The sequence below is a fragment of the Paramisgurnus dabryanus genome, chromosome 14 (genome assembly GCF_030506205.2).
Source record: "Paramisgurnus dabryanus chromosome 14, PD_genome_1.1, whole genome shotgun sequence".
Lineage (NCBI taxonomy): Eukaryota > Metazoa > Chordata > Actinopteri > Cypriniformes > Cobitidae > Paramisgurnus > Paramisgurnus dabryanus.
The window spans coordinates 12,032,326-12,058,607 of record NC_133350.1 but is presented as its reverse complement, the minus strand read 5'-3'; the positions used below and the strand labels follow the sequence as shown (position 1 = coordinate 12,058,607).

The following is a 26,282-nucleotide window of genomic DNA, read 5'->3' as shown; positions in this document are numbered from 1 at the left end:
ACATAATAAGAGAGGCACAAATTAAGCTAAAACAAATATAATAAGACAGCATGACAACCTTAAAAGGTGGTTTTTGCTATTCAGCATTTATTTTATTAACAACATTAACTCATTTTTTTTTTTTTTTACATATAATGGATTTCTTTATGCAGTTAATTAATAAACAATCGATATCGGCCTTTCTCGTGCTATTGCCGATATGCCGATGGTTTCAAATTCATCAAAAATCGGCCGATAAATATCGGCGGCCGATACATCGGTGCATCACTTATGTCATTTTGTGCAGATAGAATCACGTTATATAATACATTTATGTTGTTGTATCAAGGCTTAATATCATTTAGATGGTGTCATATAGAAATCTTTTCCGTTTGTGTTTATTATTAACCCTTTAGTTTCACTTCATTATGCAGCTATTCCTGTTAAAGGTTTCTGTTAAAAACATTTATTTAATTAATAATCTAGTATGCCTTAATTATTCTGTCATAGTTTCTTCAAAATTAAGTTAATAAAAATATTTTCATTTTCACCATGATGCATACGCCCCACCCCTTTGATTGCCACACCCCGAATTAATCGAGTACTTGTTTTTCAGACCTATGGATTAATCGAAATTACAAACATGCACATCCCTACTTACAGCACAGGCCCACACTCAAGCGTGGAAATGGATGTGGATTTCAGTCCAATCTATGATTGTTTAATGAATGTGATTTGTAGTGAGATTACACTGGTAGTTATCCAATCCTAACAGAAGTCGTACTTAAAAGTGCAGTAATTCAGCTTGTTTAATTTTAACAGTGAGCAATAGACATAAAAGTTGTGACTTTGGGTGCAAAAAGAGAAGACCAACATTACAAATGGGGGAAATATGAAATGGCATGAAAAAATGTCTAATGTTTAAATTGCCACCCTACTTCTCTGACCTTGATCCATCTCTTCATCTTTTTCTATACTAGAAAGATTCCTTTCTCTTCTGAACTTATGCACATCCCTCGTTCACTTTCTGTCTCTGCCTTATAACCATTAGCTTCCTTTTGGTCTCTTTTGGCCATTGCTGCTATCTTTCTGCACTGCATTATGGGTGCATTCTCTCGTACAATTATTTTGTACCCTAGCAATGGAGAGTAACTGCATAGGCATCAATATGAGGTCCATAGGTTCATGATTGACATATGATTTAAAGTCATTTACTTGACCACAAGCATAAAACCTCTTGCATGTATTTCTTGTTGTGAAATTGGCATAAAGTGTGTGAACGTTAACCGGGCCATGCTTACATAACTTGATAAGGGGGCATCTATTCAAACTCAACTTAAAATCCATGAACCATACCCTTAGCAGCTGCAGGATGTGTTCATTTCCAAACGGATCCATTGTGAATCTGTTATTTAAAGGTGATGGCAGCAGTTTGTTTACTTGTTTGCCATGGCATTAGACTCCGAGGTCATAGTAGTTTTGCAGGGAACACCTTGGCACAGCACTGTGTGGATCATTTTATCCTTATATCATGTACCAGCTGCAAATGTAAATTGGCATTGCTCTCTTTTCTGTATGTGGTCACCTTGTACCATTGTGAAGAGGCGCCCTCTAGTGTTCTGAATGCCTTCATACAGCTTGTTTGAAGCACTGCTGTGCTGCTTTGATGTTTTTGTATATTTATGGCCCATAGTATTTAAATGATCGCTCAAACCTTTAACTCTTTGTGTTTCAGCAGTCCTGTAAGGTGAGAGACAGACACGTCAGTGGACAGGAGAGAGAGAGACCCTTTTGGCAGCCTGGCCACACCCCCCAATCTCCCATTCCCCATGTATCCAGAATCGACGACAGACTCGCCTGCCCGTCTCTCTCTCAGACAGACGGGCTCTCCAGGCATGGTCTACAGGTCAGTCTGTGCCAATGCAAGTTTTTTTGGGGTGCCGTCTCTTTAACACCTAATGCACGTGGGTCCAATATATTGTTACACATGTTTTATTTCTGAACTGTCAACATTAAGGCTAATAACTATGTTTACAAGGATAATCGCAGCACTTTATAAGAGATTATAATTTCAAAGAAAACATGAACTCCGTATTTGCCCGCTGTCTGAACCATTTGCACGTATACATGTGCTTCGAATTTACACACACACACGAATCTTCTCAAACAGCATGTGAGCAGCGCATTGACATCTGTTTATTCTTTAATTGAATATTTAAATTGGCAAGGCTTTAAAGCACATGCAAATGATACATTTTCCTGATGGTGCCTCAGTGGCCTGATCGGGCCAGTGACAGTTCGGTCAATTGGCCCAAGCATCGCTCACGCACGCTTTTTGTTGGTCCACATTTACACACATACTGGGCATGTATTCTGACTTACAGATTCAGAAAGCACCAGCTAAGGAACAGAAAGAAAGCTGCTATTGCTTACAGTTTGGTTGTTATTTAAAGCGAACATGTCACAAGACTTTTTTAAGATGAGTACGTATGTGAAATTTTAGCTCAAAATACCATATAGATAATTTATTATAACATGTTAAAATTGCCACTTTGTAGGTGTGAGCAAAAATTTTAAATTTTTGAGTGTGTCCTTTATAATGCAAATGAGCTGATCTCTGCAATAAATGGCAGTGCTGTGGTTGGATAGTGCAGATTAGGGGCGGTACTATCCCCTTCTGACATCACAAGGGGAGCCAAATTTCAATAACCTATTTTCTAACATGCTTGCTGAGAATGGTTTACCAAAACTAAGTTACTGGGTTGATCTTATTTACTAGGTTGATAGAGGTACTGTGGACGCAATTATAGCACTTAAACATGAAAAAGTCAGATTTTCATGATATGTCCCCTTTAAAGGTTCAAAGCAAAAGTTGGACTTTCACTAGAAAATAGTTGTTGTAATATTTCTATCAAAGACTATTTAGTTTATGTCCAGCTGAGTTAATCTGAGTATTCCTAAGTTTAGTTTTGTCATATTAGAGATATTATTTTCCTGTTTTGAACAGCAGATGGCGATGATGATCTTTTCCCAGTTAAAGGACATTAATTGATCTTATGAGCCGTAGTGTTTTAATGTAAGACAGAGATCTCTGCTGTAATTGTGCTGAAAATAAAAATGTTTAAACTGTTGGGTTTATTGCCTTGTCCTAAATATTAAGCTTTCAAAATGGATTTTTAAAAATGGCATTGTGTTTTTATGCTGTGGCGTTTACTTGACAAGTTCATTATTTTGTTTACCAGTTTTTACAGCGGTTTCTATAATTTGCCTTCATTTGCTTTCCTTCATAAAATCTTTCTTTTATTTCTGTCTTCTTCATCATTGTCAGATCTATATCTCTGGGCTCACATTCCTACATCAAGCTCTTTTGTTTGTTTATTGTCCTCTTTCTGATCTTTCCCCTTTTGCCTGTAAGACTAAGCTTTCCTCTCTGTCTCTCTCTCTCTCTCTGCTGCCCTCAGTGCGAGGTACGGGAGCCCAAAACGCCAGCTGCAGTTTTACAGGTACCTCTTTGTTTGCTGATTAATAAGCCATGGCCATCTGATACTGCTCTTGTTTTATCTGTTTTGGAAAGTGTCTTCAGGGTTCAGTCTTAGTGTAGCTGCACCCAATACCGTTAGAGATGCGTCGAAATTTTGTCAGCCTAAAAAATTTCGGCCAAAAACAAAAGAAAAACATCAGAAAATATAAACTGATTGTGTAGCTGTTTTACAAATAATAGATTTCTAGAATTTTATATTATCTAGATAAAAATCTGTTAAATTTATTTTGCAAATTACAGGGTTCCCACAGGGTCCTTGACATCATTGAAAGTTTGTGAATCTGGGGGGAAAAATTCAAGGCCCTGGGAAGTTTTTGAAAATATACATACATAGATACAGGTCATTGAAAGTGCTTGAATCTATTTTATGCAAGAAGTTTTCTAAAAAAAAATCCAAATTATTTCCTGTGTAGTGTAGGATAATATCATAAAAATTCTAGACTTTTTAAGCACACGTGCTAAACTGTTTGCTATAAATGCTTATATCTTCTGTATGCGAATGTTGATTCATACCAAAATGCTTTTTTGCATAGTTGTGTTTGACACATGAAAACGTCTCGGGTTACGTATGTAACTGTATTTCCCTGAGAAGGGAACGAGACGCTGTGTCTCCTTTGCCATACGTCTTGCCTCCCTGTAACAGCGTCTTTGGCAATATTTCAGATAGCGATATACCCCGCGTCACCCTGTCTTTGTCATTAAGCCTCAACATTGGTTGAATTTGATATACACATTCAGATGCACTTACCCCTGGAGGCGTCCCCAAAGTGTCACCGCAGTGACGCAGCACGAGTTCCCTCGAAAGGGAACTGTAACAATGTATCCTAAAAGGTTACACAATGTAACCTTGCTCTCACTTGAAATGTGTCCCCACATTTAGTCCTTGAATTTGAGTGTATTGGACCTGGAAAGTCCTTGAAAGGTCCTTGAATTTGAAGTTAACTGAAGTGTGGAAACCCTGAAATAAGAATTTAGTTTTATTTTATTTTCATCCAATTTGAATGTTACTTTTTTCAAAAGTTTGATTACTTTATTGGTTTGTAGTCCAGCTTAGATTTATTAGTGAAATTTAAAGTCTAATATTAATATTAGTATAAAAAAAAGTTTTAAATATTTTAGTCATTTTCAGCCAAGTGCATCCATAATTTTCGGTATCGGTTTCAGCCCAGAATTTTCATTTTTGTGCATCACTAAATACTGGGCATGTGCCAGTATGATATTTTGGCGGTATGAAAACCTTAAGCAAAAATACCACAGTTTCATGGTGCAAATGTCTACGTATACAAACAACAACTTTTCAACTGGACACAATACATTTTATTTTTAGGCAACATAAAACATGTATGCCAGGTAAAAATGAAGCCTTTAAATTCTAAAATATTATTTCAAAAAATATTTTTTGTAATATATATTAAATGTTAACATCAAATCAATTACATGACTTGATGATTTAATTAATTAATGCCTACTAGATAACATCATTGTACTATTATAAAAATAATAGTTTTAACGCCATATTACATGTGATCACGTCATGTTTGTTTGTAATAGTTAAATTACGGCTGATAAATAATAAATGTGACGTGTATTATAGAATTACAAATAGGGATAATACCTCATGAATGCCAAAGAAGTGTTTACATGGGTATAATTTAAAAGGTATCATTACATCCAGTCTCATGTAATCTGTGACTTGTTGTGATAACTCATCAGACTGCGTAAAACACAGTGATAAGAGCTGTCAACAATACAAAGATGTGCTGTAGGTGTTTCAGTGTCCCTTACAATGTGTACCTAGGTTTAATTTCACTTCATGTAGAATTAAGAGTGTTGCAGGCTAGGCATTGGGTTCAGCATTTACTGGTGCGAAACTCAAAGTTTAATAAACTATTAAAAGCCGTGAAAATAAATTGCTTGTGAATTGATTTTTGTACATTTTAAAGATACAGTGCACAACATAAATGAGTACACCCCCCACGGAAAATAACACATTTAAATCAAATGAGGTGATGCAAAAATAAGTACACCCTACAAAAATTCATTAAAAGAACAATATGGCCTCCATTCTTTAAAAAAATAAACATCACTAATTCTTCTAGACATTGAATAAACAAGTTGACAACATACAATTACATCTTTTATTCTCCATTCTTGAACAATGACCACTTTCAGATCCTGGATGGAGAATGAAATTCTGCTTGTCTTTTCAGAACTCCCCATACCTAAAACTGTGGGGTTGAGGTCTGAATCACTTTAACTCTGTGCTTCTTCTAAAATGAATTAGTGACCTTAGATGTGGGATTTGGGTTACACTCATGTTAAAAGATTGCCTGGTGACCAATGGCACAGAGCGATGGTAGCATCTTCTCTTTAAGTATTTCACAGTACATCTGTGTATTCATAACGCCGTCTATAAAATTCAATTTTCCTTGACGAGGTTTTAACTTCAGTGGACGTCCTTGACATCACAGAGAGCTTCCCGCAAGTCCATCCTTTTTTAATGTTTTGATCCCTTTCATGACAGTATTAAAAATTATTAGCAATGCTAACTAATTATCTTGAAACCTTGACCATTTTGTGCAAAGAAATGATTTTATTTCTCATGTCTTGAGACATTTCTTTGCCATGTGGTGCTATTTTATCACCATTACATGAGAGTGGATTTTCTCTCTTAAATACCACCCTCAATTACCAGTTATCCTGTGGCCACCTGCGTGATGATTAATTATATTCATCATTTCCTAGTAAATTCCTGTTAATTACACTTTATTTAATTTTTTGCTAACATATTCATCAGTGTGTACTCATTTTTGCAACATCTCATTTGATTTAAATTAATTATTTTTTGAAACCTAAAGATGGTCAGTGACTTTCACGCTTTTGTTAATACAAATAAATGTTTAATAAAACTATTTTGTAAAAAAGAAAGGCAATTGGTCTCATATTTACTAATAATGGAGAAAAATCTTAATTTTCAAAGGGGGTGTGCTCATTTATGCTGTGCACTGTAAGTGATAATGTAAATGAAATTGATCAAACACACAGACTGCATACAGTTCTCATTGCATCAGACTGGCCTTCAATGTGAACCAGTATTATCCAGTTTACAAGGTTCCCATGGGTCCTTGAAATCCTTAAAAGTGTGTGAATCTGGGGGAAAAATCGAGGCCCTGGAAAGTTTTTGAAAATAAACATGCATAGATACAGGTCATTGAAAGTGCTTGAAGTTTTTTGGAAAAAATCCATATTATTCCATATGTAGTGTAGGATGACGTCATACATTCTTTTTGACTTTTTTAGTGCACGTGCTAAACTGTTAGTTTTGAATGCTAATATCTTCTGTATGCAAATTTTGATCCATACCAGAATGCTTTTTTGCATAGTTGTGTTTGACACATGAAAACTGTAACAATGTATCTTACAAGGTAACTTGATGTCACCTTGCTCTATCTTGAAAGGTGTCCCAACATTAAGTCCTTGAATTTGAGGGTATTGGACCTGGAAAGTCCTTGGAAGGTTCTTGAATTTAAAGTTAACCAAGGTGTGTGAACCCTGAGTTTAGTTTCAGGGTTCATTGTGTTTGCATTGTGTTCACACAGGGTTCACACGACATTGTGTGTTTGCACTCGCGCGTGTTCATGTCTCTCTGTCTCTTCTTTATAGTATTTAGTTTGTTGACGGCCATCATTTTGTTGATGCAATTCTTAACTACTGACCATTACAGGATGTATTAGCTGTCATTCACTGAATTGGTTTGCGTGCCATGGATTTACTTTTGAGATATTTTTAATGGTTTGCGAATTACAAAACAATCCGGATGTGGTGATGCATACATATGTCAAGCCTCAACAATATCTAAGCATTAGCTGTCCAAGCACAAACGGTAATGGAATAGATTTTTTAAGTTGCATTCGAAACATCTTCCTTGTTATTGCTTTGTGCCTAAGAGATACAATCACCTGAAAGTACAAGATGAGCTGTTTTATGAAGCTTCTGCTTTTAACCATCAGACTGAAGGCATCCCTTTGGTCTCTTGGCTCCCTCTGTAGTGCACTTTTCTTCCTGTTTTCGTATGGGATCATATTTTTATGGGCTGAAAAAGGGGTTGTTGTGGTGATAGGCTCTTAAAACCCCTGACTCGCTAGCTGGAAGGATAATGAGCACTCTATCGAATTTTGATTTCACAGCCTTGCACATTTCTGTTCTTTTAAGCTCAAAGTCTTTTAAAGTCGCATTACAATATCAGCCTGGCAGGAATCGATCATCATGTTCACGTGGAAACATGGAGAGTGATGAGAAATTAAGATGTTTTTTTTTCAGTATCTTAGGTGTTTCATTTTTTGTCTTTTTAGAGTTGTGTACATTGGTATTTTTTTTTAGAATATTATTATTTAGTTGGTTTCTAGTCTTTTAGTTTTGGACTTCTTTTTTGGACTTGCATTTCTGGTAATTTTTTGTGAGTTAAAACTTTGCTGTTTCTCATGTATGAAAGTGTTGATTTTAAGTGTTGATTTGGACACTGAAAAACTTTTAGTTTGCGTGCTTGTTTTTGTAAAGAATCAGTGCTTGCTTAGTGTACTGAAATGCCTTTATGTATTATCTCATGGAACAACAATCAAAAGCTTTTAGCGCAAAAGCTTCTGTGAATAATTTAGACCAGATATTATTTGCTGCGGTTAGCAGAAACAAATTGCCTCGAATGACATAAATGGATTTTCTTCATGGAGACGAGCTGGCAGAGGTGATGGACGATGTTGAAGGGGGTTGGGAAGGATCAGGGCAATGTGATTTCCACTAATGGCTTAGATGCTGGCATGTAAGACACTCCCAGTTAGGGTGGATCGCTGCATTGTTGGCCGCGTTTATAAGGGCAGATTGACATTCATACGTCTTGTTCATGAGCCGACCTCCAAGACCTCAGGTAAGTTTTGTGCTGATTGTGTGTATCTGGTATGACTGCTCACCCGCGTGCATGAGTCGGATCATAAGAGCTGCATGGATATTTGATTATCCACTTATGTGGTGCTGCAGCATTTTTTAAACGGCATTTATTTTGCATTATTCGTGCTTGAAATTGCTGGTTTGCTGTAGTGACTAAATGCATGGGAATAAAAAATGATAATACTTTTTATTATAATTATTAGTTATGCTTTTTATAATTTTATAGTTTTTTTACGATTATAGTTTATAGTAAGAGTAGAACTATTTGAGGGAAGCTTGTGGATGGGTGGGTGTATACGTATACTCAGCTCCATAAATATTGAAACAGAGGCACATTTTGTGATATTTTAGCTGTTTACCAACATTTTTTCCAGTTACAGTCATGAATATTGGCCTGAGTATTTTTCACTTCTCTGGACAATGTAAAGTGGTTTTTCTCTATCATGGAGAGGATAATGCAATCATATTGTTATCTTATACGGATGTCCAGGAATTTCCCCAGCTCGATAGTGCGTTTTTTGTCAGAATGAACCAAATTGTTGATCTGGCATCGACTAATATTCCTACTGTCTTGTCTGACTAATGGATTTGTTGTTTTTTTGAAACTTAAATATGGTCTGTATCATTTGCATGGAGATCTCCCTGAACCACATGATGTGTGTTCACAGCCACAGCTTCCAAAGTCCACACTTAAAATCATTTTCAGACCTTTAACATCCTTCATTTATGAGGAAATTATTTAACAAATTGACAATACTTTTTTAACAATGTTTTTTAAGTCATCTGTTTCATTACTTTTGGGCTCTTTAAAAAGGAGGAGTTACATATTAAATGATTAGTGCATTTTCTTAAAAAAATCCAGATAATTTACTCACCAACATTTTGGATGACATGGGGATTATCTAGTGAAACGATTGTCATTTTTGGCAAAAAAAAAATGCACTTTTATTCCACAACTTCTCTTCTTCCTCCGGCTGTGTAGCTAACGCTACCTCACGTAAGTGTGTAATGACGTCGAAATGTCACGTCTTAGGTATATGAAACGCACATTTACGGACAACTTTAAACAATAAACTGACACAAAGACATTAATTAGTATCATTCAACATACAAAAACGTCAGAACGGTCCTCTTTCTCCACACTTCCATAGTTTCGATACATCATCCGTGACCTCTTGACGTGATGAAGTTTTACGTGAGGTTGCGCCGGCGCGTCACAGGACCAGAGGAAGACGATAAGTTGTGGTTTAAAAGTACATATTTTTTTATTTTTCTTGCCAAAAATGACAATCGTTTCGCTAGATAAGACCCTTATGTCTCGTTTGGGATGGTTTATATTCCTTTGAAACTGCAATTTTAAACTGCATTAAAACTGTTACGTGTTGGGGTCCATTAAAGTCCATTAAAATGAGAAAAATCCTGAAATGTTTTCCTCAAAAAACACAATTTCTTCTCGACTGAACAAAGAAAGACATCTTCATTTTGGATGACATGGTGAGTAAATTATCTGGATTTTTTTAAAGAAAATTGACTAATCCTTTAAATGGCTGTAATTCCTAAACCCTTCATCCAATTTAAATGAACCATAAAGCTGAGAGTGTAACTTTAAGGCAAATTTTCTTTATAGGACTGTAACAGGAATTAATGTTGATAAACAGCCAAAATCACACAATGTGCCTCTGTTCCAATATTTATGGAGCTGAATGTTTATAAACCATTACAGCAGTAACTACATAAACAAATGGCTTTCGTTGAACACACGTAACTTCCTGTAAACTTCACAAAGAATCAATAACAACAAAGTCCTTTTAGAGTAGTTTATTTTTGATAACAAGCAAAAGAAAAAACAAGTAGATTACCATAGTTCAAAATCATAGCTAAAGCGTATCAAAAACTACTCTTAGCTAACGTTACTGTGTAAGATGTGTACTATATATATACAATTTTAACTACTGTACAGATCGGCTGCCACACCTCCCATTAAATAGCGGTAATCCATTATCGCCTTCTTCCTTCATCTTTAGGAAACCAAAACATTTGTTATTTTCGACGAGGTATTTGTTCCAGAGTTCAGTTTAGCCACTAGTCAGACCAGTAATATTTAATAAACAGAGACCGGAAGTAAAGTTTCGCTCAGACAGGTAATCGCGTCACCGCACGTGCATCCGATGAAACCTCTCCCTCTCTCTCTCTCTCTCTCTCTCTCTCTCTCTCTCTCTCTATATATATATACAGAGTAAACCTGGATATATGTTCCGGATATATATACAGTAAAAACTATATGTTCTGGAACAGAACCGTTTATTTAAAATAAAGGTTACCGGTTAATACCATTATTTTTTCATTCTTGGACAAGATTTCTGTGCAATATGACTCGGTGAAGTAGACTTCCGGTCATCGTTGACTCATTGGAGAAATGAGAAGCTCTAAGTCATTAATGCTCGATCATAAGAGGTGCATATTGTAGGCTTCCAAGTATCTGAAGATGTTTGTTTTTTTTAATACTAAATAGTGGTGTAATTGATCGCAGTTGATCCGTGATCCGTACAGATCACGACCCACAGTTCGGCTCGCATGCGATTTGCGGATTAATATGCACATTTAAATAGGGTGAAAGTTGATCATTTGCATGTGTTTCAAAGGCTTGCAAATTTTAATACTGATTTTAAACAATTTACCTGCAAAAAGGCACTAAAGTGAGCAATTTTCTTTACGCACATACGCACATGTGGCTGAATGTGTCCGGTCCAACTCCAATTAAATGTGATTATCCCTATGCCCTTCAAAGATCAGAACTCTTGATGTGTTGAGAGAGTTGCACTACTGTGTCACTACTACTGTGTAAAATACATTTGGCAAATAAAGCACTAAAAAACAACGTAATTTTCAATTTTTGTGGAGCGACTGCATTTTCTTCCTGAAGCGGCGTTTGTAATTCGTCCTCCGTCTGTGTGTGTCCGCATGTTTTAGTGCACTCAACAAATGTAGGCATGTCAGGATTACAGTTATGCCACTTGCATAATGTAGCCTTTTTAATGTTTGATGACAAGATAGAGACTTAAGGAAAATTATGTAGACTGATAATTAGGGATGCACCGATTTAAACAGACAACTTCTGGCCCATACCGATGCCAATATTAAACACTTGTATACAATACTATACAGATGGTCTATTAGCTAGTTTATTTCTGCATCAAATAATTTTTACTGAACATGGATTTGATCTAATTAACATTCAACTGACCAACATAATAAGAGAGGCACAAATTAAGCTAAAACAAATATAAAAAGACAGCATGACAACCTTCAAAGGTGGTTTTTGCTATTCAGCATTTATTTTATTAACAACATTAACTCATTTTTACATATAATGGATTTCTTTATGCAGTTAATAAATAAACAATATTAAATAATAAATAAATAATAAATAAACTATTGCTGATATGCCGATGGTTTCAAATTCATCAAAAGTCAGACGATAAATATCGGCGGCCGATACATCGGTGCATCACTACTAATAATTTAAGTTTAATGTCCTAATGATCAGCCTATTTATTTGTATGTCCCACAGCTGACATTGAACGTTATTAATCGGTTCAGGAACTTTATTTTTTGTTCTAACCGGTTCTAACGTAGTTTATGGAAATTCCAGTGAATGTCAGGGAATTTGACATGGGGGAACTCTGTATTAAATACTTTCAAATTATGCCGTTTTAGATTAATTTTATCTTCATTTTTTCTGCGGGTAAAAACTTTCACCTATCCCAGCTTAAGCTGCACTCACACTAATAGCTATTAAGTCACTATGCTGCTGGCGTGTCTCTTCGACTGCAGTATCTGTATCAGGCGGCAGATCTTATTTGCAATCACCTTGCCACATTGCTGCACATCTTCAAAGTTAGACCCTGCTCAAATTTGACTGGTTTGACATTCAGCGTCTGGACAAACCTACGATTGAGTTGTCCAGAAACCCTTTTTAACTCTAGTGTCTGTTTCATTGCATTAGATGCAAATCATGTTTACCTGCGTTTGAAGAACAATCTCATACAAACTAAATTAACTAAACTTTGATGTCAGACACACTGGGCTCCACACAACTTAAGAATTTATAAACGTTTAATTGCATTTGTTTGTGTTTTATCACTTCTATAATCATATTGGAATCATATTGATTTCTCCACCTGTTGTTTCGTGCATGTGCCCAGTGCGTTGTGTATGCCCTCTAGTGTTTCTGTTTACCTGAGACCTGCAGCACCTGCCTGAACCCACCTGAGTCTTGCTCCTGTAGCTGTGTTATTGTATCTGTCAGGAAAGGGGCGGAACAATCTCTGATTACAAGACGCAAGACCAGAATTCTCCGCTTTTGTTCCCTCCTCACCCTTGCTATTTAAGGCAATGTCACAACCCAGCTTTCGACTCTCTCCCGGTCCCAGTTTCCCAAGCCTACGTGTGCGTGGATGTGTGTGTTCGAGTTCTCATAACTCGTGGCAGAATCAGACAGGTGCGAGAGTGCGTGTTTTTGAAAGGGGTGGCGGGGGAAAGGGCTGAATCATGTTTGCGGGTGGGTATGCGGGGGGGACCGTTGGCCGGAGAAAATCCACTCTCCCCTCCGAAAACCTGCAGATCCCCAAACCTGTGGGGGCAAGCGGCGTGCGGAAAAGCAGTAGTAGCAGCAGCGGTGGCAAGATGCTGTCCATGTCCTACAGCGAGAGTATACGCAGCGGCATTAGCCGCTATCACTCGGATCAGGGTCTGAATCAGCCCCCGAGACAAACGGACCACGCTGAACTCCAGCGACTCCGAGAGCAAAGGGTCGCTGCCCAGGTCAAGAACATGGAAGACTTCCTCAAGATGAACGGCCTGGCGCTGGAGGAATGTGTGTCCTACCAGACTGGAATGAAGTACAGGTAAGAAAAATACTTGGACGTGAAAGCTGTCAGAAAAACTCTGGGTTGTGTTGACTGGGGTCTTTAGGACAGTGTTATGGCAGATGTTCTAGTTTAGGACAGTGTTGTTCCACATCATGGTTTAGTGGGCTACATCTAGTCTTGGTTTGTCTGTTGCTTAAATGTGAATGTCTTTTTAAAGCTTTGTGATCTTTATTGTTGAAACTCAAGCAACAGGTTGAAACTGCTGAAACTATAATGCTAAAACTATAAAGCTCAACATCCATAATCACTTGAAACATCCAACAGCTCAGAGCTCTGCACCACTGCGGTTACTGCAGTCTGTTTGCTCCTCTTCATGCAAGCAGCTCTGGGTTTATTTTCATCATCTAGGTCGGCAGCATATTTGCCCAACAATGAAGGAAGGGCCCATCAATCTCTCAGTCAGCAGAGCAAAGCTTCATCATCTCAGCATGTGACAAGATTTTCTTTAATATCATGGATTCTCAGTGTCTTTGCTCCAGGTTAGGGAATTTATTTGGAACTGCGTCAGCTCCCAATTGTGGAAAAAAACACAAGTTTTGAGTTGTAAAATGTAGTTTTAAATTGTAAAAAAGTACAAAAAAATTATTTGTTATTGGTTCACATCATGGTGCAAGCAAAAAAAGTTCAGAATTTTGTACTAATGCAATAATTTTTTTTGTTATTACTCTATGGATGTTGTTGGCATTGTGAGAGAAATTTGCTGGTCTTTGGCTGTCTGGTGTTGTGTATCAACACAGCAGTCGGTCAGCGTGTCTATTCTGCTTTGCTGTAACGCTCACTCAGCCGACCATTAAGATCTGATCTGGTGTCAGTTCTGGGAGTGAGAGTCATGTTACAAGGCAAGTGGTTGTTATTTCATTACGTCCTAACAATGGATCGTAGAAAACTTACTCATGATGAAAATTAGTGCCATTCAGAGAGATCTTAAGTATCTGTATTTGTCTCCATAGCCAATGAGTTTACTTGGCTTTATATTGCTTAGCTAAAACATTGTGGCTGTGTTGAATGACAGGTTTTGTTTATTAATATTGTGACCATGGTGTGCTTGAAAACTTTTTACATTTTCTCTATAGTTAAAGTTAAAATGATTGAATTGGATGACCTGTTGACCTGTAACTAATTTAGCGGTGTATCTGTGCACACTGTTAACCCAGATATTGTTTTGGACAATACTTAAAAAAAATCTTAGTTAATTTAATGTTTAAGCGTGTAAAATTAACTAAACTAAAACATTCAATTGAAATCAACTTAATATTATCACGACTTGTTGTAAGGAATACCCATAATTCTTTGTGCCTGAATATTTTGATTATTTATGCTTTTTCACAGATTTAGAAATGATAAGAACCTTAAATATTTGTTTAACATTTGTTTTGTTGTGAATTATATTTTTGATGTATAGTCAGTCATAAATTTTGTGTTTTTAACAAAATTTATAACACTAAAAGTAATATAATTATAAATTAATTAAAAATAGAAAATCTTTGAAGTGGAGATGTTTGACAGAACAATTAATATTACAAATTATTTCAAGTTAAAGGATTAGTACATTTTCTTTAAAAAAAATCACTGGCGCTTCACAGGGCCAGAGATAGACAAGAAGTTGTGGTTTAAAAGTGCATTTTTTATTTTTCTTGTCAAAAAGGACCCTTATGCCTCGTTTGGGATCATTTAGAGTCCTTTGAAACTGCAATTTTAAACTGCATTAAAACTGTTACGTGTTGATGTCCATTAAAGTCCATTAAAATGAGAAAAATCCTGTAATGTTTTCCTCAAAAAACATAATTTCTTTTTGACTGAACAAAGAAAGACATCAACATTTTGGATGACATGGTGGTGAGTAAGTTATCTGGATTTTTTTTAAGAAAATGGACTAATCCTTTAAATCAACTTAAAATGTTAAGTTAAATGTACTATTGTTTTAGTTTACATTACTTCTTTAGGGCAACAACTTTCATTTAATTTTTAAAGTAAATTCAACTTGTCTGGGTTTACGGTGCATCTCCTGAATTAAATTTAAACACAGCCTTAAACCTACCCCTGACATTAACACTGAACCGAACCCTAAAATCTGATCGGCTCTCAGGAACAAGGACGTTGACACTTGAACATGTGTTGCTCAGCAAAGCTAGGATCACCACGTATCTTCGTCTCACATCCGGGTCAGGCAGAAACATGCATTTCCGATCACCCTCATCATTAATTCAGAGATGAAGGTATAGATAGACGCTGAAGCTGTGAAAGAGAATGCCTCTCATGCCATACTATGTGTCTCCTTAGGACAGACAATATGGTGCTTGTGTAATACTACCACTTACTAACATGGGCAGATCTCTTATCAGTGTGTTAAAGACTGGGCTTTGATTGCAATGCACTTTATTTTGACAGCAGACATTGTAAAAGTTGCATAGTATTCTCTTAGGGACATTCCACTTTTTTGAAAATATACTCATTTTCCAGCTCCCCTAAAGTTAAACATTTGATTTTTACTGTTTTGGAATCCATTCAGCAGATCTCCGGGTCTGGCGTTACTACTTTTAGCATAGCTTAGCACACAATCCATTGAATCTGATTAGACCATTAGCATTGTGCTAAAAATAACCAAAGAGTTTGGGTATTTTTCCTATTTAAAGACTCTTCTGTAGTTACATCGTGTACTAAGACCAACAGAAAATTTAAAGTTGCGATTATTTTTTAGCGCGATGCTAATTGTCTAATCAGATTCAATGTATTGTGCTAAGCTATGCTAAAAGCGCTAGCGCCAGACCCGGAGATCTGCTGAATGGATTCCAAAACTGTAAAATCAAATGTTTAACTCTATGGGAGATGGAAAATGAGCATATGTTCAAAAAAAGTGAAGTGTCCCTTTAAACCAAAGGCTGTGGCTGAGTTTGTCCATCCTTTAAAGTAGCGCATGCAAGATTAGGAGAACTGCGTCCGAAATGATAATACCACTCCAAAAAGTACTTGAATGACATACTACTTCCTATGGATTTTTGGAGCGTGTTGTGTAGGTGCAGGATCAGTTGTTGTGTTGAAGTTGGAGGTGTAGAACTTAAGTTTGTTTGTTAAGGTGATACGTAGATCACCTTGACATGCAACCGTCAGAGCAGCACTCACTTAAATTAAGTTTGACCCACAAAAGCGATTTACTTACACCTTCCAAGTATCTCACCGTTACTGTTAAAAGCCACTGTAAATTTCGTGCTCTTTGTCTCATTTGTCTCATTTATCTGATTTCAGCTTTATGTCTAGCTGTATCACATTTATAAACCTCCATAGTTATAGACCAGTGCTTGGTCTATTTAATGCATGGTGCTTCCACAAAAAAATTCCCTCCTCCAGCTAAATTTTGTGCAATGAATTAATCTATACATTTTGTATTGCCATTTTATTTGCATAAAAAGTTGGCATTGGTGTTTTCCCGCTGTGTAGCACTTCTGTAGCAGATTTTAAAGTGCAAAGATGGCTCTTTAATGTTCATCCATTCATTAGAAAGTTGTAATTACCAAATATAAACACTAGGTGGAGATCCAGTTTTGTGAAAAGTAAAGACATGCACTTTCTCCATCAGACTGAGATTAACTTTCTGCCATCTATCATTTCAGCACATTGATGGGTGTCGTGTGACATTAGTCTGTCTGACGTCTGTCAAGGAGGCCAGGTCAAATTTCTTTGTGAGGAATTATACAAGCAAATGGCTAAATATTGATTTTAAAGTGACCTTCAAACTGATATGCGCTGTAAGTCATCCTTTAATGTCAAGGATGCTTATAGTTTAATGGAGCAGCACACGCAGTCTATGCACAGGAATAATTTTTTTTTAAGTTTTGATAGTGTGGTCTTGCATGTCCTTGCTTAGCCAGCAGGTGGCAGTATATGCACATAAGTGCTACTCAGAATTACAAGGGCTGTGTCTCAATCAGCTCCCGATTTCGTGAATCAGTATTGTGTACATAGGTTCGGGCACTGGTAAGCTCACTTCACATTGGGACACTGTTCATTTATTTTTCTGTGACGTGACTGCTTAAGGGCTTTGTAATAAATCACAGCCATTATTCATCAACAACCCGTGAGCCAACATCTCTCTGACTTAATTTTTGAACATAAATTATAAAAAAAACATTTCATTATTCTCTTACATATCTGTGCATAAATTTGAAGAAATATTAAATTTAAATATTAAGTAGATTGTGGCTCTTCATGTCTAGCAATGTGTGTTTAAATTACACTAAAAAAAAATGTTTGGTTGCGTTTCTTGAAGTTTATTGAGTTGGCTCTCCTGATTTCAGTTGAAGAGCTTTAGAAAAGGTCACGTGATTTTTGGTATGGGAACATACTGTCTGTAGGGACCATCGAAGCTCACTGGTTTTTACGTTGCATTGTGGGAATTTTTAGGGAACAATCGTTCCAGTGCACTGGAAGGATTTTGTAATTGAGACACCCCTGAAAATGTCCCTGATGTTTCTGATCAGTGCCCTGACTACTAAATAAGGGAGCTGATTGAGACACAGCCAAGGTTGACGACAACTGCAAAGAAAACATTGTTTAATTCCCATCAGTATGATCACTGCCCATTTCCTCTAGCCATTTATGATGGTGTATGTATGTGTGGAGTTTTATATAATTGTGCGATTGTATAGTTGCTCTGTGGATATCAGGGGAAAATGCTTTGCAGGCTATAATTGTTGTGAGTGCACTTTGTATCGATCAAAATGCACACACATTTTTTAATTGGGACATCTGAGTAATTAATGGATCTATATTAGCAGATTCAACAGTGCTTTATGCTTTGGACCTTGTCTGTATTTCTCTTTGTTATTTTCTACATTTTTCAGATCGTAAAGATAGAAATCATTTTGTGGATGCTCTTAGAGTCTTACTGAACACTTATATACTGAATTTAATAGATAGCTAAGTTCCTGCTGTCTAGAGGATATGTGCAAAGTTGCTGTGGTCATATGAGCTGATATAATCATATTTGCTCTTAGAATAGTTATGGCAGTGTTTTTAAAGTGCATTAGTTTAAGGTTGTTATCAGAGGCTTCTAAGGTTAAAAGCTATTGTAATCCTGGTTTCCCATATACTGTATATGAAATATATATGGTAAGGACTAAGTAGTATTGAGTAGCTCTTTTTATTCATTTGTTGAGGAGAGTACATTAAAGTGTATAGTGCTTTAACACAATGCATATTTTTTCAAATCAAAATAAGAATGCAAAGGTCCACACTTTGCTATCTAAATGAAAAAATTGCAGTAGTTCCACACAGTTTTTGCTTACGTCATACCTCCACAAATCATTTCCTCTGTCCAACTCAATATGGCAGCATTACATAAGAGGGCTTCCCCAGATATTTTATAACTTTATGAACCTGACATATCCTGACATCTTGCTTTTGAAGGGAAATCTCAGTGGACAGGCTATGAGTTCATCTTAAGAGCACCCAAGAGCCCAGAGATAATCATACTTCACTTTGTCTCTTGTCAACTATATATGATTACATTAAAGTACATTAAGATGAAGGATTGAATAACAGTGAGTTAAATTAATTAAATTAACATGCACAAGGTTGAGCGTTTTGGTTTTCTGGAATTTTTTCCATGCAGCCAAAAGACAGATCTCCCGCAAATTATTGGAAATGTATAATGTTTTTCCAGAGAGTTATTGATGAACGAGTGTTTTGGTGGCATGTAAGTAATTTTTTTCATCATATGTTTTTTTTCCGGTTTCTAAGTTGGGTGTGTAAGATACCAAATCCAATGCTACAGTTTGTCATATTAATCAGTGTCTTGTTGACTAAAACATAGCATCGTTTTGAAATATATCTGCAGCTCTTAGCAACTTTTTTGGTGGGCTTGAAAATATTTTGACCCAGTGGGGTTAATTGTAATGCTGTGTTACAACTAACCCCTCAGCACTTACGATATGAAAACCGCTGTTAGCGTAATTCTTGGCGTTGTTTTAAATAGACGACATACGAATGATTGCTGGCTGCCAACAAAATAAATGTTCCTGTCTTATTAAAAATTGTGTGTCAAATTTACTTTTGTTCATATCACGTCAAAGATTGAAATCATAATAAAATAAAAGGCTAAAATCAGACTTTGATGCTCATTATCTCAGAATTAGATTTTTGAAACTGTAGTATGGTTATTACAGGCTGGGTCACATTTAAAAAAAATTGTCATAGTTGTGCTGCTTTTTACTCACATATTTAGACATTTGTATCCATTTATAATTGAACTATTGTAAGAAAAGAGCTGAATGAATGAATACAGTGTGGATAGCTGTCTATTATAGACAGATGTATAAACAATATCCACTTCAAGTATATAGACAAAATAGTATTGAAATATTTGCCTGCAAACTTAAACTTTAGCAAGTGTTACAACTAACCCCCTGACTGTTACAATTAACCCCACCTATGGGGTAAGTTGTAACGTTTGCACTTCTGTTACGTTTGGTGTAATTATCCAAGAATGGTAAGTAATAGAAACAAACTTCAAATGTTCAAATGTAAAAATATAATTTATCAAACTCAAATATTTTTTTAATGATTCAGTCAAAACCAAAAAGCGTTAAGTTGTGCCCTGCTCCCCCCTACAGTCTTAATGTTGTAAATGTTTTCTAGGGCATTCCTATGCAGATTATGTGTGTTTGTAAAGGTGTTTGGTTTCTGAGAGCCGTGTCAAATTATGTTACAGCCCTTCAGATTCACACTTCGGCTCTCGCCAACATACATTTTCTGTAGGAGTTTGCACAGGTGAAAATCTGATTTCTCTTTCCAGATAGTGCTTTGTCCAGAGATGTAGCGTTGTTTACTGTTTGACAGTTTTCTGGGGGAATTCGATCTTAACTGTACTTCTGATCTCCCATTTTCCTGCGTGGTTTAGTGGATTTTATAGATTGAGCACTAATTGTCTCTGTAGCATAGCTGACTGCTGCAATCCCTTGGTGTCTTGTTATATAAGTTACAAAAACAATTGATTCGTAAAGCGCTGAGTTCTCCGTTTAGATAAAAATCTTTTGAGACCTTGCGGTGTTTGTGTTTTCATGGTGTAGTGAATTTTTTGTTGTGACTCAGAAAGGCTATTAACTTTGTTGCTGACCACCAATTTTTATTCCTTGTCATTTTCGGATATGACTGGTTAGAGTTTAGTTCATGGGGGCAGGAGTCAGACCCTTCTCCTGTCAGGTGATTTAGTGTGTTTTTGTGCCATTAAGTCAAGCCTTCTGGCAAAATTGTGAAATCCTTCCTCTCCAGACAAACACAAAAAAGTGTTGTGACAGTGAGTGGACTCCTGTCGCAATTCTCCAGTCATCACACGCTTGCTGAAAATGTCAGTCTAACCGTGTCAGTTGATCTAATAGTGATGGATAGGGTCTGTCAGCGAGCAATTATAGGCCACCTGTGAAAATAACACCTCATTTGTGGATGTTATTACTTGTTACATTTTTTACCATGTGAGTAATTTCCCATTTCTTCTATCTTTGTAAAGGTTCTTCATAAATGCATGCTGAGAATCATATTCTCTGAATATGACTGTAACTGTAACCGTCTGTTTTACAGTAAAAAGCAGATATTGTGCTGTCAGCACTTTGTGTAAAAGGAAACGTTGAGATTAGTTAGATTTTAAGGATAAGCTGAAGTTGAGCTCTTAAATGAAGCAAGAAGCTGTTTAGATGCTGACATTAGAGAATTGAGTTTGCAATTTTGCACTAGGTCAAGTGTGTCTCATCCAATCAGAATGCTGAGTCAGTTTTCAATTTCAAAATGTTTGTTTTACATTTTTTTATGGTCTTTCCACCCTAGTCTGGCATAATGTTATGCTTGTTTGCATTGGTTCCAAATTTATTTATATGCTATAATCTTATTTGTTGGGTGGAGTCTATAATTTTTCAAATAGAACATTATGAAATAAGATAAAGTATCTTTTAATTTAAGGATTTAAGGAATTGTTTTATTACCAAACAGTTATTAAATATAATTTTCAGCATAATAGTTGATAACAATGTGACAATAGCTGCATTTCCATTACCCTTCAAATTGCACAAATTGAAATAGCGAATGGAAGCACATCAATTTTGCATCAACTCTCATATACAGCAAACCAGTTTCTGTAGGCAATTTGTAACAGGAACTTTTTACAGGATACCTGAGGTCCATAAAAATCACATGATCTTTCATTAAACATGTAGGGTTCCAAAGGGTCATGGAATTTCTGGAATATCATGGAATTTTAAAGGTCTTTTGCAGGTATTAAAGGAGTAGTCCACTTTACAGATGGGGACCATTGACTTACCATAGTATTTTTTCCCTACTATAAAAAGTCAATGGACCTAAAGTGGACTACTCCTTTAAAAGTCAGGGAATGTAATATTTTTTGTCCAATTCATGGAATATCAGGGATTTTGTTTCTTGCTTTAAATCTTAGTTTGCATTTATCAAAATGTAATCCACTTGTTAAGTTGTGACATAAGGAACACTGTTTCCAGGTCCAAGCCTTCACTGATTTCAAGTGAGAGTACAATCTAAACAGCAATTTATTGGCATTGTTTATTAATTTTTATACATTAATGTTCATTTTTATAAACACTACATTATCAAGCTCACGGCATCTCAGACATAAGTCATGAAAATTAGCTTTAAAGTCAGGAAAAGTCAGGAATTTTGCCATTTGGCTAAGAGTGGGAACCATACTGAATATGGTGCGGTATGTTTGGTTGGAGGACAAGACAGAAGAGGTGTGTTTGACTTAATGCGGTGTCACAAGAACTGACTAGCGCAAAAGTATTCATATACATCACAGCATGTCATCCGCATCAGTTATTGAAAACGCCATCATTTCGCAATAGTTTTTATTTAGAAAATAACGTTAAAGTTTTGTGCAAATTTTGAATAGAAAAGCAGCTAAAGATATAAATTACTGCACATTTTGGCAAATGTACCCCTGGAGTTCATTTAGGCATTTTGTGCATTCATAAAAAAATTGAATCCCCCTATTAGCCCCCTAGGGGTAGTCGTAATGAAATTGCAATAAAATCGTAAATCTGTCATGGGAGAGAAGCTGAATCCACCGTAAGAACCTTTAATCTACGAATACATTTATAGTTAATAATTTACATAAAGTATTCAAGTGTTACTGATAAAGTGAAACAAAAAAAGATTTAATAATTTTAACTTTGCACACAGTTTTGAAATACATTATTTTCAGTTGGCGTGTCACATGCGGTCTAGTCGCAAATGTTTATTTTCTTTAATGCATCCAAAGCTCAAATTGGATTGGATAATTATGCACCCGCAGATGGCTGGCATCCCACACAGCCCCTTTCTGACTCCCATTCGTGTTTTCGGACGTCATTTGTCATGTACAGTGGAAAGGTAAAAGTAACCACGCTAAATTTAAATCAGACTATGGCTGTTTCTCAATCTGAAGGCTGCAGCCTCCGGAGGTCGCATTTCCAGGCTGCATACGTCACTACTGTGAATCTTATTTCAAAATTTTAACAGTCATAAAGTTCACTATTTTTCTTAGTTAATCGTAAATTGTTGTAATCTCCTTATGATTTTTGAAAGTAATACTCAGTTAACTTAAACTTGATGACGTATATGAAGTCTGCATACGCGACCTCTGGAGGCTACAGCCGTCCGATCGGCCAAAGATGACCAACGGGCCGGATAAAAAAGGATTGGAGGGCCGCACTTGGCCAGCGAGCCGCCAGTTGCCTAGCCCTGCCATATGGTATAGCTTTTTTTAACATCTATAAAAAAATTAACTCTTAGCATAGGTGACAATTATTTAAAAAAAATCAAAAAATTGTGCTACATCATCAGAGTAACGGAGGCATGGTTTTGGATTCAGGTGTTATCTGGGTTGAATCAGAGTTGTGAAAGTGAATCTCAAGTGACAGCTGTCATGTTACAGTTTCAGGTCTGACCCGAGCTGCAGTCTTTCCGCTCTGACAGGAGGGTGCGGTAGAGTTTTTAAAGGGAAGTGGGCTGTGTAATTGAAAACTGTTTGGTTGAGGAAAGCTTCAGAACCAGGACGCATGATTCATGAGTCCTAAGAAGCCAACTGACTGTGGCTGTGTTCATGTCAACATAATATCAACGCTGGGTTAATTATAATGTAGGATGCATAACTATTACTAAAACACTGTTTAAGGGTGCAAACTCTTCTCATTGTTTCAGTAGTGCATAATCTTAAAAACAGTCCCAGCTCTATTTTGACAATCTTACAATTTGATAAAGTACATTTTAATTCACAAATAATGCATATACGTTTTGTCATTTTGTCTGCTAAGATTGTGTGCATGCATACAGTATATGCACGTCTTTCTGTATGACACACCTCACTCTCTGTCTGTCAGTATACAGTAGATATGCATCTCTCTTGGCTTTAATACATTCTGAGTGTGTAGCACAGCTGTGTGTGTAGCAGCTGTTAGTTAGACATGATTAGAGTGATTTGCATAATGGCTTATTTGCATTCGCAGGAGTCATTGTGCGTGTTTGTTAACGTATCGTGATATGTGTGTTACCGCTTGCCAACAAATGGCAATTCTCCATTTGCAGTTTTCTTTTGAAAAAAAATCTGTGTGTGGGATATTGGAATACTCCATTTGGGAATATTCAGTGTGACACCGAAGCATGCATGCAAGTATCAACAAAACGACAAGCAAGTCCTCGGTTTTAAGTTTTCATGATGTTTTGCTCAGCTGTCTCTGTTTGGCTTTAATCAAAAGCTATTGCTTTTTTGCTATTTAGCATTCCACAGGAGACTGTATAGCTGGTGATGACAATGAAAAATCTTAAATGGCATTATCTGTTAATGTTTAATGTTGTATTAACTAGGTTCAGGTGAAATCTGCTGACTTTTTCCCACATTTGCTGGGTAGATTTTTTAAGAGAAATGTGTGGAATTTGGTGAATTGGATTTAAATCTATTTAAATGTGTTGGCAAACTTGATTTAATTTTGCATCTCTCTTTCATGTGGTTTATTCATTGATTTTTTTATTGTTTTTAGTGATTTGACGAAATTACAATTCTGGGCCAAAACAAAATTCTACCGTATTTTACCATTCTATCCCGCTATCCTCCCGTTTAAATAAATTTCCTCATTTCTCTCATATTTTTAATCTTTCTATTGGATCAGGACTTTATGGCGGGTATAAAAGAGAGGTATAGATGATCGGGCTGGTCCGAATACCAGTTTTTGAGCTTTAAAGCTTGGGTAAGTAATCAACACCGAATATTTGAATCTTCAGGGCTGAACATATTCTTATCTCTAATAAAGGCAGTAATCTCTGTGTCTGTCTGTCTGTCTGTTTGCTTTTTATTATGTTGGGAACCATTCATCAATTCAACTTAACACATGGCGGATGTGTTGCAGCGGAGCCAAGGGAGTGCAGTGTCGCATTTTGGTGCAACATGGACACGCGACACATGCAGAATTAATCAACTTTTAATAAACTACAAAACTGTGCAAGCCGAAATCGTTACATGAGTAGTAACACGAGTAAGTATGGTGGCACAAAATAAAATGTGGCGATTTTTTAGAGGAAAAAAATGAGAACTATATTGTATGGTGAAAGAGCACTTAGTTTGCAGCACTTACTCATGTAACTACTCATGTAACAGTCTTTAAATAGGGAAAACATAGAAGTGTTTGGTGGCTTCTAAATTCATCCCTGTTTGGATCCTAAGGAATGAATGGGGCTAAGCTTAATGCTAACACATTCACGATGTACTGTACAAAGATTAAGTTCACGCATTGAAAAAATATAGGTATGTATTAATTAATCTAAGTTGAGATAAGAACATAGTAAAATATTGAAAAACAGTGGTGTTTTCCTTTAATGCAGCCTAGCCACACATGAGCGTAATCTTCTTCTTATGGGGTTTGGTGTAAAGTTTCTCAACGCCATGCCACCACCTATAGAGCGGGAGTGTAAAGCGCACTTCCTATTTGGTAGTCTCTGCATTAATGCGACTAATGTTGAAAAAAATATATTTGAATCTCAACATTTAAAATCGAATGCCAACCCACCCAACAAATATTCGAATAATCGAGAATTCTGGCCCAGCCCTAATAGATGAAGGTCTTTGTTCAGGGTTTGTTCTAGAAGGTCTGGTCCAGAAAGTCTTCCTTGGACATTGTGTAGATAAAACTTCAGTTGCCATAGAGATTACACATCCGCCTTCTAAAAATTTTCAAGGACTGTGACCAGTCAGTGTGGGAGGGAGACTTAGAGGTTTTTAAATTGGCAAACTGACACAATACATGGATTGTGTTTTGTATTGATGAAACTCTCTGGTTTATGGTAATGGGGACTGCAGTCCTGGATGTCTGTCTCATTGATCTCCCTTTTCATATTTTACCGAATCATGAACCAATATCAAACAGCCTTATGAATCGATGTGCTAACTGAAGCATGGTGGTTATGAATCGTTTGTTACTTGGCAACTAGAAACCACACACAGGTTAAAATACAAGTATCTAAAGCGAATCGCTTCCCAGATGGCTCTGCTCATCTGTGGAGGGTTGTGTGACAGTGGTGTGGGTTTTACTGTGGTACTGTATGTACAGATACACAATACATGTAAAGAAAGCCCCTGGTCTTGTTCGGCCTGATATGTTACTTGTATTGTGTTAGGCTCCTGGTGCTATGAAGCATGTCGGATCAAGGTGTCTGCTTTCAACACAGTTTGCATGTGTGTGCAGGACTCTGTGCTAAGGATTTTCTACTGCCCATGTCGGGCCAGTGATTCATTATTTTACTTGGCCCCACCACAAAAAGCACTAAAATAAAATAGGCCTGATAATTGTTTATATTGTTCCTGACCATGTAACCTTAAGATTATAACATAAAAAAATTCTAGGCTA

At 36.5% G+C, this 26,282-nt stretch overlaps 1 protein-coding gene across 7 annotated transcripts in view; it reads left to right on the top strand.

Annotated features, from left to right (window-relative positions):
* kcnab2a (potassium voltage-gated channel subfamily A regulatory beta subunit 2a) overlaps nucleotides 1-26,282 on the top strand; it is a 96,540-nt gene that overhangs the window by 29,559 nt on the left and 40,699 nt on the right. For 3 of the 7 annotated variants that reach the window (XM_065240778.2, XM_065240779.2, XM_065240782.2), the window contains exons 2-3: nucleotides 1,715-1,885; nucleotides 3,441-3,482. In XM_065240778.2, the coding sequence (XP_065096850.1) occupies nucleotides 1,809-1,885; nucleotides 3,441-3,482 (119 nt within the window). In that variant the 5' untranslated portion in view covers nucleotides 1,715-1,808. Of the gene's footprint in view, nucleotides 1-1,714; nucleotides 1,886-3,440; nucleotides 3,483-8,333; nucleotides 8,442-13,084; nucleotides 13,369-26,282 lie in introns of those variants that run through there. The other 4 variants (XM_065240781.2, XM_065240780.2, XM_065240776.2 and 1 more) reach the window with 3 other exon arrangements.